Source organism: Canariomyces notabilis, assembly GCF_033297395.1.
Source record: "Canariomyces notabilis strain CBS 508.74 unplaced genomic scaffold N656scaffold_30, whole genome shotgun sequence".
Taxonomy (NCBI): Eukaryota; Fungi; Ascomycota; class Sordariomycetes; order Sordariales; family Chaetomiaceae; genus Canariomyces; species Canariomyces notabilis.
The window spans coordinates 357,421-370,135 of NW_027041852.1; the positions used below are offsets into that span (position 1 = coordinate 357,421).

Below are 12,715 nucleotides of genomic sequence, written 5' to 3' on the forward strand. Positions count from 1 at the left end.
TTTTTTTTTTTTTTTTTTTTTCGGTGTATTTTTTTCCATCATAGTTTTCCCATGCCTCCATTCCCAACCAAACCAGACAGATGTGCAGTATGTCATTAAGCTTCTACTTCAATCAGTTGATGCCATCCATTTTGAACCGCGACAAGTCACTTAATCGAGGACGCTGTGACGATGCTCAACACGCAGCTGTATTCAATTCCATCAAGCCGACTGAAGTCGAGTGAAGATCTGGGTATATAGTACACATTTCCCTACCCAACGCCAAATCCCGACCCTCCCCTCCATTTTCATCGCCACCATCTACCATCCTTATCCAACTGAACCCAAAATAATCACGGCATCATAGCATCCCAGTCAAACGTCCCACTTCCCCACAGCTCATTGAGATTCAATCCCAGCGTTTCCAAGCTGATATCTTGGTTCCATGGTATCTGGCACAAAACGGTCAGTCACATCACTCTCCGGAAGTCGATCGGCAGTCAAACCGAGCAAGAGGGAAAAGCGAGCAACTCACCTGCGGAATGGACGGATCCCCCCCGTTGGGAAGCCACCATGGCGTCCCGGGAACCTCGACCTGCGAAGCTGCGCCCTGCTGCGAGGACGAGGACGGCGGCGGCGCGAAGGGTGTAACCGACTGGTTTTGGGTTGAAGCAAGTCAGCGATCATGCTCACAAGACGGTATTCAGATCCACCATCAAACTAGAAACTCACCTTGGATCTCACAAACATCTCCGCCCCGGCTGCACCACCACCACTCACAGCAGACTGCATTCCAACTCCGTTCCCCACCGCCGCCGCGGGCATTCCCCTCCCCTGCTGCTGCTGCGTCTGCTGGTGGTGCTGGTCCACCCCTTGACCTCCCCCACAGCAGCCGGATCCAACTCCCACTCCAGCACCACCACCACCCACCACATTACCATTATTACTATTCGACCCCTGCGTACTCCCCGGCAGAGGCGGATCCTGCCCGGCCAACAATTTATAATGCAGCCCCACAAACCGTTCCGCACTCGCCGCCTTGGCAGCCTCCGGCGTTTTCGTCCCCAGATGCGCCTCCAACAACCCAAACGCCGCACACATGATACTATACCCCCACGGCTCGTTGTTCCCACACCTAAGAATCCTATCCTCCTTCATGGCCAGACACTTCTCCAGCAACTGCAGTGTATGCTGGGAGTTGATCATGATCATATTCGTCGACCCGCGCGGCTGGAGCATGGTGACAGAGGTCAAATTGATGGCGAGTGTGAGTGCGTCTTCGCGGAGGAAGTTGAGCGTGCGGATGCCCTGTTGGGCCAGCTGGTCGTGCAGCAAAACCATGTCGCGCGCGGCGTTGTAGTAGATGATTTCGGAGTATTGGTATTTGGAGTTGTCGCGGCGCAGGCGGAGGAAGGGTTGGTGCAGGGGGATGATGTATTGGCGGAGTTGGATGTGGAGGAGGGTGTAGGCTAGGAGGGGCTTTTTGATGGGTGTGGTGGGTGAGGAGGGGGAATGATGGTTGGGGTCTGATGATGATGATGATGATGAGGAGGAGGAGGAGGAGGAGTAGCTGACGTCCCATGACGGGAGGGAGTCGATCTCTTGGTTGATCTCGTTTGTGTACTGGATCACCCGGTCGTAGTCGAGCTCGCCGGGTGGGCCGGTCAGTACCCGGCTGAGCTCGAGGCGCAGCGCCAGGCTCTGGCGGCTGATGTGCTGGTAGGAAGAGAAGGTGTATTCGGAGGCCGGCCGGGAAGGCGGGAGTTCTTTGGTATCCTCGTCGAACTCGTCGTCGTCAATGTTGCGAGGCGGGTGGATGTCGTAGTGCAGCGAGCTGAGGATGGACGGGAGGCCGTGGTCGGCTGAAGCTTGCAGGTCGTAGCTCTGGATGGTGGTCCACAGCCGCCGCCGCATTTCTTGATTGAAGGGCGAGATCTTGCCCGCGCACATGTGGGTGGGCTCGCGGTGCAGGCCGACCGAAATGGCGTCCTGCGTCATGGCGCCTGCGTTCTTCCAGAAGCGCTTCTTCTTGACCGTGTTGACCCGCTTGGCCAGGTAGAGCAGACAGGCGATCTGGTAGTGGATCAGGCGGCGGTGCTTCTGGCTTTGACGCTCTTGCCACTGGTCGACGGCCTCGACCCATCGTATCGCGCTCGTGTGCGAGCTCGACACCATCTTCTCGAACTTGTGCGGCAGCTGAGCGCCCAGGCAGCTGGAGATGGCTATGATGACCAGCACAAGGGCGGTGAAGGCGGCGTTTCTTGTTTCCGAGGGCATCCAGAACTTGGAATAATCTCTACGGAAGCTGGGGATGTGAACAATGCGGTGAATCTGCTCGAATTGATCCAGATAGATGGACACAAGATTGTCCGTCTCTTCCTTGGAAGGGAGGAGTGATTCCAGAAAGAGGTCTGGCTGGTTGAACCTGCGCTCTCTTTCCTCGGCGTCCTTGCGGCGGTCCTTGGTCCTGGTCTGGATATGGAGCGGCCGCAGCCACTCGTCCGATGTCTCCTTCATGAAGGGGCACAATCCCGTGAGCTAGCCTCTGTTAGTACGATGATGAGATGCAAAAGCGGCAAGAATAGGGGCAGCACTATACCTCCTGAAAAGCCAAGAATGCGCTGTGCGGGCCAAAGTAGCGGGTCCTAAACTCCTTGCCGCGGAAAAAACGTAGTTCCTCCTTGTCGGTCTTGGTCACCTCATTCTGCAAGAACTGCGGCACCTCAATCTCATGCAAGCCATTAACCTCGGGGCCATCATGGGACTTTGGATCAGGGGGCGAACAATCCTGGGCCGTACTCCCATCCAACGATCCAGATCCAGATGCATGCTTCACAAGCAGGCTCTTGAGCTGGGCAACCTCGACCTCAAGACGGCGGATGCGGTCCGACTCGCGGACATGGTGATCCTTGCGGAAATAGGGGGATTCCCCACCAGTACTGGGCAGCGATAGATGGGCATCCAAACCGGCGAGGGCGGTGGGCGGCAGGCCGAGCTTGTTCGGGGGCGCCAAGCCGGGGCGCGTCTCGTACTCGCAGCGCTCCGGGGTGCCCGACTGCAGACAGCGCGAGCACGGGAACTCCCTGTCGCACGACAGCTTGCGGCGGCGGCACTCGAGACACGACAGCCTGACGCGCTGGCGCTTGCGAGGCGGCGGGCGGTCGTAGTCCCTGTCGTGGTCGTGGTCGTGCGAGTGTGACCGCGCGAGAGATTGCGACTGCGACTCGGTGCCCTCCTGCGGACTCTCACTGCGCTCGCTCGGCTCCGACATTGTGGTGCTGGGACTGGTGGCCGGGCATCGACGGAGTTATCGGACCGGCGGGGCTGACAAAGGAGGTGTGCCACCTTGACTTTTTTCTTGGTTTTTTTTCTAAAAAATGGACAGATTGATGGAAGTCTTCTCATGGATGAGAGCCAAGCGGAGCTGGGTGTGGATTTTTATCAATCGATCTGATAAGATCCAGGCATCCAAGACCAGTCCATCCACCTTTGCCCATCGGCAATAATTCCGATTCAACGTCAACTCTTCAATAATCCCGTATTCCCCAGCTTTTGACGAATACATGGAGCTTGACAATATGGGAATAACAGGGAATGCGTCATGACTCATAGTCTTCAGGCTGTCATCTCTGCTTTTCCTCGCTTCCTTCAACTCCAACGGTGTGTTGGCCGTGAAGGATTTTGTTTGTCAGAGGTTTGGTTCGGAGTTCCGAGCAAATTGCCGAGATGCCTTTTCTGGAACCCCTGGACTCACCTTACTGTGATAATACTGTCCCCCATGCTTGGCCGTGCTTACCCTAACTCAAGTGGTAAATCCGAGCTTTGCCGAGCACCTTCAACCCTGAACCGCCTAGCATCCTCAAAACGCATAGGTACCTACATAAACTATCGTTTATGCCCAATGCCCAAATGGAAGAGACTGTGATGCCAAATTGTGTATACCGGTACCTATATTGTAGCAAGGGACACTTCGATCAATCTCTCCGCTGCTCCTTTTGACTGTGCCGGAGAGCAGATGCTGAATCCTGTGTTATGTCCGTGCTGTATCCGCAACGTTACAGGGTAGCACTCCTTCTTCGACTTCGCAGGGCCCCGGATCGGCGGGTAAGCAAAGCCAAGGTTGGTCCGACCTTTCGGGGACTGGAGAACGCCTGGTCCGAAGGATACCTCGAACAACGACAAGTACGAGGTATCCTCACAGCTTACTGCCTTCAGTTTACAGTTTAACGTTCCCTCGTGGAAGAGTTGTTGCGGGTGGCGTCCTTCCGTGAAGTACTATACAATACACTTACATAGCGGTAAATGCAGCTGTGTCGCTGCTGTCGCACCAAAAAGGCAGAGCGTCTTGGCGTCGCGACGAATCTGGCACTTAACATCACCCGTGGCCGCGTCATGCCCTGTGAAGTCTCAAGTTCCATGATACGTATCCAGATCCGTATCCAGACACGATGCGGCATCTACTCCGTGTGCTCGTTGGCCTGGCCTGCCTCGAGGCCGCATTCTCCGTAGAGATTGTCCCCGGACACGCATTTGACCGCTTCATGACCATCTGGCTCGAGAACCAGGTAATTAGACCCATGTACTGTGTGTGGTATTTAGATGCACACTCTCTGATGGCACATCCAGGACTACGCCAAAGCCGCCGTCGATGCCAGGATAGCCGATCTGAGGAGACAGGGCATCTTGCTCACCAGATACTACGCCCACACCCATCCCAGCCAGCCAAACTACGTCGCTGCCGTAGCCGGTGACTATTTCGGCCTCAACCACGATGACTTTGTGCGCATCCCCGAGAACGTCTCCACCGTCGTCGACCTGCTGGAGTGGAAGAACATCACTTGGGCCGGCTACTTTGAAGACGTCCCCGGTCCAGGCTACATGGGAAATGCCAGCGACGGCTCGACAGGCAATGGCGGCTGGGACTACGTGAGGAAACACAAGTGAGCCTTATTAGCCCTGGCTACCCTCGATTGCTCCCTGACGGGGAAATGGGAAAGCGTTGGTTGATTTCCCCGCTGACCGCCCCCCAACAGCCCCTTTGTGTCCTTTGACAGCATCACCAACTACGGGGAGCGGCTGCTCAACCTCGAGTCGTTTGGCGCGTTTCAACGGGCGTTTTCCGCCAAGCAGGTGCCGCAGTTTGTCTTCATGTCGCCCAACATGATGAATGACGGCCACAACACGAGCATGGAGTTTGCCGCCGAATGGTCGCACAAGTTCCTCCAGCCTCTGCTAGAAGACGGCGCCTTTGGCAATGCCGAGCGGACGCTGGTCATGCTCACCTTTGACGAATCCGAGACGTGCAGCGAGCCCAACCACATTCTGACTCTCCTGCTGGGCAGCGCCATTCCGCAAGCCCTCAAGGGGACGCAGGACGACACGCTCTACACTCACTACAGCATCCTGTCCACTCTGGAAGCCAACTGGGGCCTCCCGAATCTCGGGAGGTACGACGTCGGCGCGAACGTGTTCCGGTTCGTGGCCGACGCGGCGGGCTACACGGGGAACAGAGACCCGGACAACGCGGCGAGCGTGAACAACTCGGTGTCGTACCCTGGCCTGCTGCACGACGATCCCTCCCTGAGACTGCCCATCCCAGCCCCGAATACGCTGCTTGTCGGGGCGGGTGGTCTTCCGGTCCTGGACTCCATCAAGAAGACGTGGTCGGATACCGCCAAAGCTCCGACTCCCTACGACGGCAGCGGCAGGGTGTTTGACGGGGATAGGAACCCGCCGGCTTACAACCCCCCGGCCGCCGACCCATCATAGCTTTTCTACCTACCTTTATGAAATAATAGTGTGGTCATTGTTTTCTCACCACAAAAAGGGGCAGCCTCACTTTCCCTGGCACAACCACGTTCTGTGCCACCGGGCTCTCCTGCCGTGCGTGACGTGTTGCAGTATCCCAAGGTACGCTAATCTCTCTGATCACTTGGAATGGAAGTTGCAGCTCTTTGACAGCGCAGCTCGCAGCTCGCAGCTCGCAGCTCGAGGCAGGATCTGTCGGTGTATACCTATGCCGGTCCGGGTTCCGCAACTCACACCATTACGAGCTCGGCGGTGCATAATTTTTCACGGAGCCTTCCGGATTTTGTTTATTGTTGACAAGCTTTGTGAGAGAATTTAGACTTTCGCTTCTCGCCGTTACGCTCGTTGCTGCTGCATGCAAAGAAAGGCATTGTGCAGGACGTGACAATGGCTATCCTCAAGTTCTGCTGCTGCGCTTCCTCGCGCTCCGTCAGGACACCGTCATTGCCGGAATCAAACCCCCAGGATGCATCGTCTCGACGACAGCCTCCTCCTCGCGCGCCCGGGCCGCTGAGCATGAATCCGGTAGGGTCGGTCGCTGCTGCTGGAACGCGTCACAATCCGCCCCAAGCCCCGTTGCAGCCGTCCATCAGGCTCGTCACTGCCCAAAATCATGATGAGCCGGTCCAGTCGAGACGGCTGTCCGCTGAAAAGACACAGAATGATGAAGAAATCGATGCTGGTGCGCAAAGCAGAGGCTCTGACAAGCTACAGCGCGTCAAAAATCGATCTCCCGGCGAGTTCTCTCAAGAGCTTACGCCTCGTCGAAAAGCAATTTCTGCTGTGGAAAGCAGTCAGGTTGAGACTGATAGGCAACCCGAGTTGAAGAGGCTCTTGAAGAATTACCATGGAGAGCTTGACGATGAGGGACTCAAGGCTTCGTCAAAAGGCCCATCGACTGGTCCTCGTCAGCCGCCCAGCTCTCTTGCTGTTCAACGTTTCCCTGGCGGCGGTTCTCATGACAGTTCAGAGTTTTCCGTTGGTGAAAGTACCAAGCCTGATAGGACGCTCGTGAGCGATCCAAGACTACATAAGGCACACCCAGAGCCTAAGTCAACGTCAGCCAGCAATCTATCAGATACAGCATACCGAGCATCTCCCAAGCATGGGCACAAGTCCGAAAACCAAAAGAACGCCCGGGAGCTAACATGCATCATTGACGCACCATCCTCAGATGACCCAGGTTGCACACCTGATAAGTTGATAACATCTTGGCGGCTCGCCTGCAGCACCGAGCGCCTGAAAGACACGCTCAGCTATGCCAAAGAAGTCGACGGCCGCAGAGATGAAGATGCTGCTAGAGACCCAACCACTCGGCTCCTGCCAGAGAACTCAACCATCGCCTCGGTCGGACTTGCAGCCGCAATCACTCGATTCCAGTCTCCGGGCATTACATCTGGCGAGCAGTCTCCATATAGTATCTGGCTTCGGGCTCAAGAACTCCGACCTCAGGGTCCTTCCACCACAAGAACATTGGACTCGGATGACGCTGAGTTTCTTGAGGATGCCGTTGTCCAAGAAGCCGAAGTCGTTTACATAAGAAAGTGCAGTATGCCTCGCAACATTTCAGCGCCCGAAGTTGATGGCCGGAATGTCCCAGTCGTCCATGTACAGCATGTAGGCATTCGCCGTCAGCTGGGTACGGACAGTTCTCTGCAGAGGGCTGAGCACTGTAAAAGTGCGAGCGAAGTCGAGCTCGACACAAAGCAGCGCGCCGGCGGCTCTGTCACTCGCAAACCAGTCGCTGCCGGTGTGAGAGCTGTAGCTACTCCTGAGCAAATGCCACCAGGCTCGCGTATGGATACTTCATCTGCGTACTTTTCGACGGCAGCGAGTGAGTATCCGGCCTCGGACGTCTCGGGTGTCCGCCGCGGCTCTGTTGTCAACAAGGAACCGCCATCCACCTTGTTTCTACCTTCTGATGGCGGCTTTAAATGTAAGCTGAGCTCCAGATCTCCCGTCCTAGCCATTGCTAACCTTTCTTCAGGGCCTCGGGATTCACAACCCTATTCCATCGCCGGAGGATCAGAGCCCAACTTGCGAGATGCTCTTGGCCGGTATCCCGTCAACAAGCCCGCCGCTGCGGACACCCGTGCTGGAACCCCATGGCCCTCCTTCCACCACCCGATGCCAGGCATTCCCAATAAGCCACATGACAAGTCGCACCCGGACACAGTTGAGAAAAGCATCGGCTACTTCCACCTGCAGCATGGCACTCCCACGCTTGTCGTGCACGATTTCTCCAAGGGACTCAATCCCCGCCCTCCGCGGCCTGTTTCAGGCAAGCCCTCCGTGCTCGAGAGACTGCGCCTTTCCTTTCCTCAAAGGATCAGGTCGCCACCACCACCGACCGGTCTGGACAGCGACGGCGACGGCACTGCCTTGGAAGCGGAATCGGAAGTGTCACTGCCAGGCAGTACTATCAGTGCTGCTTCATACAGGAACAAACTGAGACGTGCTCGCCGCCTGGCAAGAGAAGAGAAAAGCCCTCCGCCGGCCTGGCCCCTTGGCGCGCCGTCACAGATTGTTGACAAGGCGGGTGGGGTTGAGTTTCGAGGGCGGGTTTCGGAAAGGCAGATTCGTGATGGGGATCTTGGTGATTATGGCCAGTCGAGCTCGTGTGGCACGCTGGGAACAACGGACTGCGGAGGTGGTAAAAGTACAACAACGACAGGTCAAGCCCACAGCACCCGCTCGGGGGTTTACAACAACAACGAGAGCTACAGCGGTCAAAGTCAAAGTCAAACCCCTTCCCAGCGGTCCTCGGGTCTGACTTCATCCCTGCCTCGCCCGCGCCCCCGGCAGTCGGGCTATCCGCCGTCCTCGGTCCGTGATGGAACAACTGAGCAGCAGCACAAGAACTGGAAGCGAGTTGTTGGGGTTCAAGTTGGATCTCCCCGCAAGAGTTCGGCTACCGGTGCCAGTACCCAGCCGACGACTAATCCCACTACTACTACTATGGCTGCACCTGCACCTGGAGCTGGAGTCGGAACGGTTGCACCTAGCCAGGGTGGCGGACGCGAGTCCGGAGACAATAATTCGAAGCAGAAACGGCTCCCGCGTGCGCGTGCCTACGATTTGAAGCAGAAGCAGGTTAGCGGTAGCCCAGCTAAGGCCAAGGCCAAGGGTTTCGAAGATGAAGATGCAAAGCTCCAACAGGAGTAGAACCAGCTCCTCTTCTGTCTTCTGTTTCTTGCGTCTTTTTCTCTCAAGATGACGTCTTCTCGCGTTTCTTCAACCCACCACCTTGATTCCGCTACTACTCACTGCACCTGTACCTGCATCTGGGGCTGCACCTGGAGATGGAACGGTTGCAGCTGGCAAGCTTGACGGACCTCCTCCTGCATCTAGAGACAAACAACTTGAAACAGCAACGGCTCCCCGCGTGCGCGTGCGCGTGCCTGTGCCTATAACTCAAAGCAGGTTCAAAGCCCTGCCAAGGGTTTCAAACCTGAAGATGCAAAGTTCCAACAGGAGTAAAGGCAGCTCCTCTTCTGTCTTCTGTCTTTTTTCTTCTTTCTGTCAGGACTACTACATCTTCTCGCGTTTCTTCACTTTCCAACTTTCCCAGCAGTTAATGATCATGACGATGATAAATATGCCGCAGCCAAAGCCGACATGTCGCCACAAATAATTATCACAGGGTGGAATCGATCAAAACTCCAGACGGGGGTTATCGCAGCACCCCTGCTGAGCTAGTCGATGGCGTGTCGGCGGCGTCGGCAGCAGCTATGCTTTTGTTTGCTTTGTTTTCACACTTTCACTTTCACACGCGGGGCAGTCAGTCCTCGCATCCTCGCATTCGGATTCCGTGCGAGTCTTCCCTCTTTAAACTGTCTATCTAAGTGCTCTTCCGATGGGGCTGGGAGCGATGTACGGTACATACGATACAATCATGGAGGTGCGTGGGACAGGCAGGGATGGAGTTCGGTATGATTGGACCGGTATGGCTGGACTGGTATGGATGGGCGTTGTGAGCTGCATGACTTGTGGGAGTCTACGGATGTTGTGTTTGGTTGGCTGGTTGTTGTAGGTTTAGTCGACTCCGCTACGTAGGCAGAGTTTTGTTTGGGATGTCTTGTGTGGATAGGGGGTTGGTTTGTCGGTTGTCAGGTTTCAGGGGCTACTACTTGCTCTGCATGTCTGGTGTTTTTGTTGCATGTATGGATGTTTGGTGTATGGGTTTGTATCGTCCGGTGCTGATAGATCTGAAGCAGATTCTCTCTCGCCTTTTCTGACCGATCTCTGGCGGGAGAGAGATGAGCATCGCGATGTAGGTAGCCTTTTCACAGTCAATCGAAAGGAGGTCAAGCTTCCCACGATAACCGTACAGGCGCGGACCCAGAAAGGCGTATATACATCCAGGCAACTAAACAACTCAACTGTCACACAGGCATGGTATCATCAATTTTGTACAGTACAGTACGGTACACGCAACCCGGCCACCCAACTAATGCGCCATCTGCTTCCCAATCTCGCTCTCCCACCCCTTGGCCCTCTCAAACCCATTTGAATGGCTCTGGTAGTCCATAAATGCCTGGTACACCTCCTCCTGGGACGTCAGCACGAACGGGCCGTACTGCACCACCTTCTGATCAAGCGGCGTGCCGGCCACTAGCACAAACCTTGCCCCCTTTTCCGCCTTCTCATCCACCCGGGCATACACCACATCCCCCTCACTCCCAAAAACCACATTATGAAACTCCTTGACCATCCTCTCCCCTTCACCAGCACCCTCCTTCCCAAAAACCACCTCCCCCTCCAGAATATACACAAACGCATTCCACCCCTTCGGCACAGGCTGCTCGATCCTGCCACCCGGCTTAACCTCCACATCCAACAACCAAACAGGGGTATACGCCAAGTCCTTGACCGACTCAACCCCCTGACTCTGTCCACTGATAACCTTAACCCTCACCCGTCCCTCATCAGCAGTTGCCTCAGGGATTTCATTCGCGCGCAGATCCCGGTAGCGCGGTTCGCAGAGTTTCAGCTGCTTCGGCAGATCAACCCACAGCTGCAACCCTTCAACAACCTCCGGATCCCCCCCGCGAGCGGGGTCCGAATCATGAATCGGCATCTCGGCGTGCACAATCCCCCGGCCGGCGGTCATGAATTGCAGATCGCCGGGTAAAAGCAGGCCGCGGTTGCCGGCAAAATCCTCGTGTGCGATGGCGCCCCGCAGGAGGTAGGTTATTGTCTCCTGGCCGCGGTCTGTCGTAATATTACTTAGTTAGTCAGCTGTTCAGAGGTAGAAGGGAGGGTTGGAGGTTAGGGGGATTGCATACGGGGATGATCGGGAAACCCGGCGCCGGGGGAGACGGAGAAATGGTCGAGCATGAGAAAGGGGGAGAAGTTTCTCAGGTTGGATGTGCCGATGGAGCGGCGGACGAGGGCACCCGCGCCTTCGGATTGCTGGAGGGCGAGGAAGGCTTGGCGGATTGCGCGCGGGGCGGACATGGTGGTGTTTTCTCTGGGGTTGGTGCTTATTTCAGGGCCAGATGGCGATGATGTGTTGAAAAGGTGTGAGCTGAAATCGGCTGTGAAAGCGGTAATTTCTTGTCTGAAGATGAGGATGAGGATTGAGCAGATTCCTACGACAATGGAGAGGACGGCGGATGATGAAAAGGTCCTCATCGAGTCGAGGAAGCTGATTGAGGTATAAATATGTGTAAATCACAAAGGATGAATCTCGAGGTGAGGTATGGATGAGTGATGGATTTGTATGAGATTATTGCATCTCCAGAGAAGGGTCCAGCGACTGAAGGAACAATTAGTGATTGCAGTTGTGGCCACCAGCCCACCTTACGAAACCACCACACAGCGTCTTTGTAAGCTGTGACATATCCTACAGGTGGTTCTCCAAACCACTTTTTTTTTTGGGAAATAAACGGGTCGTATCTCTAGCGACTCCATTGTAGTCTGGTACCGTACCCAAATTCCCAACATTATTTGGACAGCGGGTACGTAGCTTCACCCCATCAACCTACCAGCTGCGTGGTGCTGCGCCCGGCGAGTAGACGGGACACCATGGAATCCGAAGCCAAAGGCAGCGTGAACAATCCAAAGCCGTCCCCCGCCGCTACCGCTGCCGCTGCCGCTGCCGCTGACGATCCGCCTGTCCCACCCCGAGCCCCAAAAATCTCAGTGGACCCCTCACTGCGCACTCTAACAGTGGGACCCAACGGAGTGCCCAACGACGACGACGCTGCCATCGAAGCTCCAGTCCCAGACGTCCAGGCCACAACAGAGGAATGCTTCAAAGACTTTGACACGAATAGCATCACCCATGTTGTCATCCAGTGCGTCTTGATTACCAAACCCCCATAACAATCTCACGTTTGGGATCTAAGGACGTACTAAGTAACAATTGGCAGAGTATCAATCTCAAAACAACAACAAATCTTCCACCAAATAGGCTACCAATACACCTGGAATTTCCCCTTCCCTTTCTGGCATTTCCTCGGGAAGATGGTTGTCAAAGCCCTATACAATGATCAGCGAGACAACACAGAGCTTCAGATACTCAGTTTCACTGCGATAAAGAATCACGAGTTCGTCGCCTTCACAACATCCGCATGGAGGGCTGCCAACACAGCAAGGAAAGCAGCTGGGGTTACCGAGCTACCGCCGCTCAACGTGATAGAGGTCAGTTTCATGAAACCACAGCCGGGGCAACGCTTGCAGATATCGTGGCAACCAGCTAGGGGGGTGTTCACTGGCAGAGTTAGGCTATGTAAGTTTCGAAAGATAGAATGCATTGTAGGGCGATGCTGAACAAACACGATAATGATACAGGGACCGAACTTGAAGAGAGGAGGAAACAATCAACCACAGTAACATCATAAAGGAACCATCTTGTGGTCATCTGTAACGGAATAGTGATCTTGCACGTAGAAGACGAAGGTTCTGGTAGGATTGCCACTAC

The 12,715-nt window shown here is 55.4% G+C and overlaps 5 protein-coding genes across 5 annotated transcripts; 3 read left to right on the forward strand and 2 right to left on the reverse strand.

Moving 5' to 3' along the window:
• Window positions 1-173: 173 nt before the first annotated feature.
• N656DRAFT_783986 (uncharacterized protein) lies at window positions 174-3,678 on the reverse strand. The gene is made up of 4 exons (XM_064816064.1): window positions 2,579-3,678; window positions 712-2,517; window positions 515-634; window positions 174-431 (listed from the first exon to the last, which is right to left on the reverse strand). The coding sequence occupies exons 1-4, from the start codon at window positions 3,248-3,250 to the stop codon at window positions 333-335; spliced, it is 2,697 nt and encodes an 898-aa protein (XP_064666303.1). The 5' UTR covers window positions 3,251-3,678; the 3' UTR covers window positions 174-332.
• Window positions 3,679-4,427: 749 nt separating this feature from the next.
• Window positions 4,428-5,748, forward strand: N656DRAFT_801658 (uncharacterized protein; the record flags this gene model as incomplete). The annotated part of the gene is made up of 3 exons (XM_064818150.1): window positions 4,428-4,544; window positions 4,606-4,919; window positions 5,013-5,748. The coding sequence occupies 3 exons, from the start codon at window positions 4,428-4,430 to the stop codon at window positions 5,746-5,748; spliced, it is 1,167 nt and encodes a 388-aa protein (XP_064666304.1).
• Window positions 5,749-5,987: 239 nt separating this feature from the next.
• Window positions 5,988-9,221, forward strand: N656DRAFT_420074 (uncharacterized protein). The gene is made up of 2 exons (XM_064809593.1): window positions 5,988-7,723; window positions 7,775-9,221. Exons 1-2 carry the CDS (start codon window positions 6,175-6,177, stop codon window positions 8,950-8,952), a joined length of 2,727 nt encoding a protein of 908 aa, XP_064666305.1. The 5' UTR covers window positions 5,988-6,174; the 3' UTR covers window positions 8,953-9,221.
• Window positions 9,222-10,015: 794 nt separating this feature from the next.
• N656DRAFT_783989 (pirin-like protein) lies at window positions 10,016-11,815 on the reverse strand. The gene is made up of 2 exons (XM_064816065.1): window positions 11,076-11,815; window positions 10,016-11,001 (listed from the first exon to the last, which is right to left on the reverse strand). Exons 1-2 carry the CDS (start codon window positions 11,422-11,424, stop codon window positions 10,238-10,240), a joined length of 1,113 nt encoding a protein of 370 aa, XP_064666306.1. The 5' UTR covers window positions 11,425-11,815; the 3' UTR covers window positions 10,016-10,237.
• Window positions 11,632-12,715, forward strand: N656DRAFT_783990 (uncharacterized protein). Its single transcript, XM_064816066.1, has 3 exons — window positions 11,632-12,089; window positions 12,165-12,523; window positions 12,586-12,715. The coding sequence occupies exons 1-3, from the start codon at window positions 11,818-11,820 to the stop codon at window positions 12,633-12,635; spliced, it is 681 nt and encodes a 226-aa protein (XP_064666307.1). The 5' UTR covers window positions 11,632-11,817; the 3' UTR covers window positions 12,636-12,715.

Coding starts and splice junctions, on each gene's coding strand:
- N656DRAFT_783986 (XM_064816064.1), bottom strand. CDS start 3,250: ATGTCGGAGCCGAGCGAGCGCAGTGAGAGTCCGCAGGAGGGCACCGAG. Junction 635..711: donor AGATGTTTGTGAGATCCAAG/GTGAGTTTCTAG, acceptor ACCCAAAACCAG/TCGGTTACACCCTTCGCGCC. Junction 432..514: donor GGGATCCGTCCATTCCGCAG/GTGAGTTGCTCG, acceptor GTTTTGTGCCAG/ATACCATGGAACCAAGATAT.
- N656DRAFT_420074 (XM_064809593.1), top strand. CDS start 6,175: ATGGCTATCCTCAAGTTCTGCTGCTGCGCTTCCTCGCGCTCCGTCAGG. Junction 7,724..7,774: donor TTCTGATGGCGGCTTTAAAT/GTAAGCTGAGCT, acceptor ACCTTTCTTCAG/GGCCTCGGGATTCACAACCC.
- N656DRAFT_783989 (XM_064816065.1), bottom strand. CDS start 11,424: ATGAGGACCTTTTCATCATCCGCCGTCCTCTCCATTGTCGTAGGAATC. Junction 11,002..11,075: donor CGGGTTTCCCGATCATCCCC/GTATGCAATCCC, acceptor ATATTACGACAG/ACCGCGGCCAGGAGACAATA.
- N656DRAFT_783990 (XM_064816066.1), top strand. CDS start 11,818: ATGGAATCCGAAGCCAAAGGCAGCGTGAACAATCCAAAGCCGTCCCCC. Junction 12,090..12,164: donor ATCACCCATGTTGTCATCCA/GTGCGTCTTGAT, acceptor AACAATTGGCAG/AGTATCAATCTCAAAACAAC. Junction 12,524..12,585: donor CACTGGCAGAGTTAGGCTAT/GTAAGTTTCGAA, acceptor ATAATGATACAG/GGACCGAACTTGAAGAGAGG.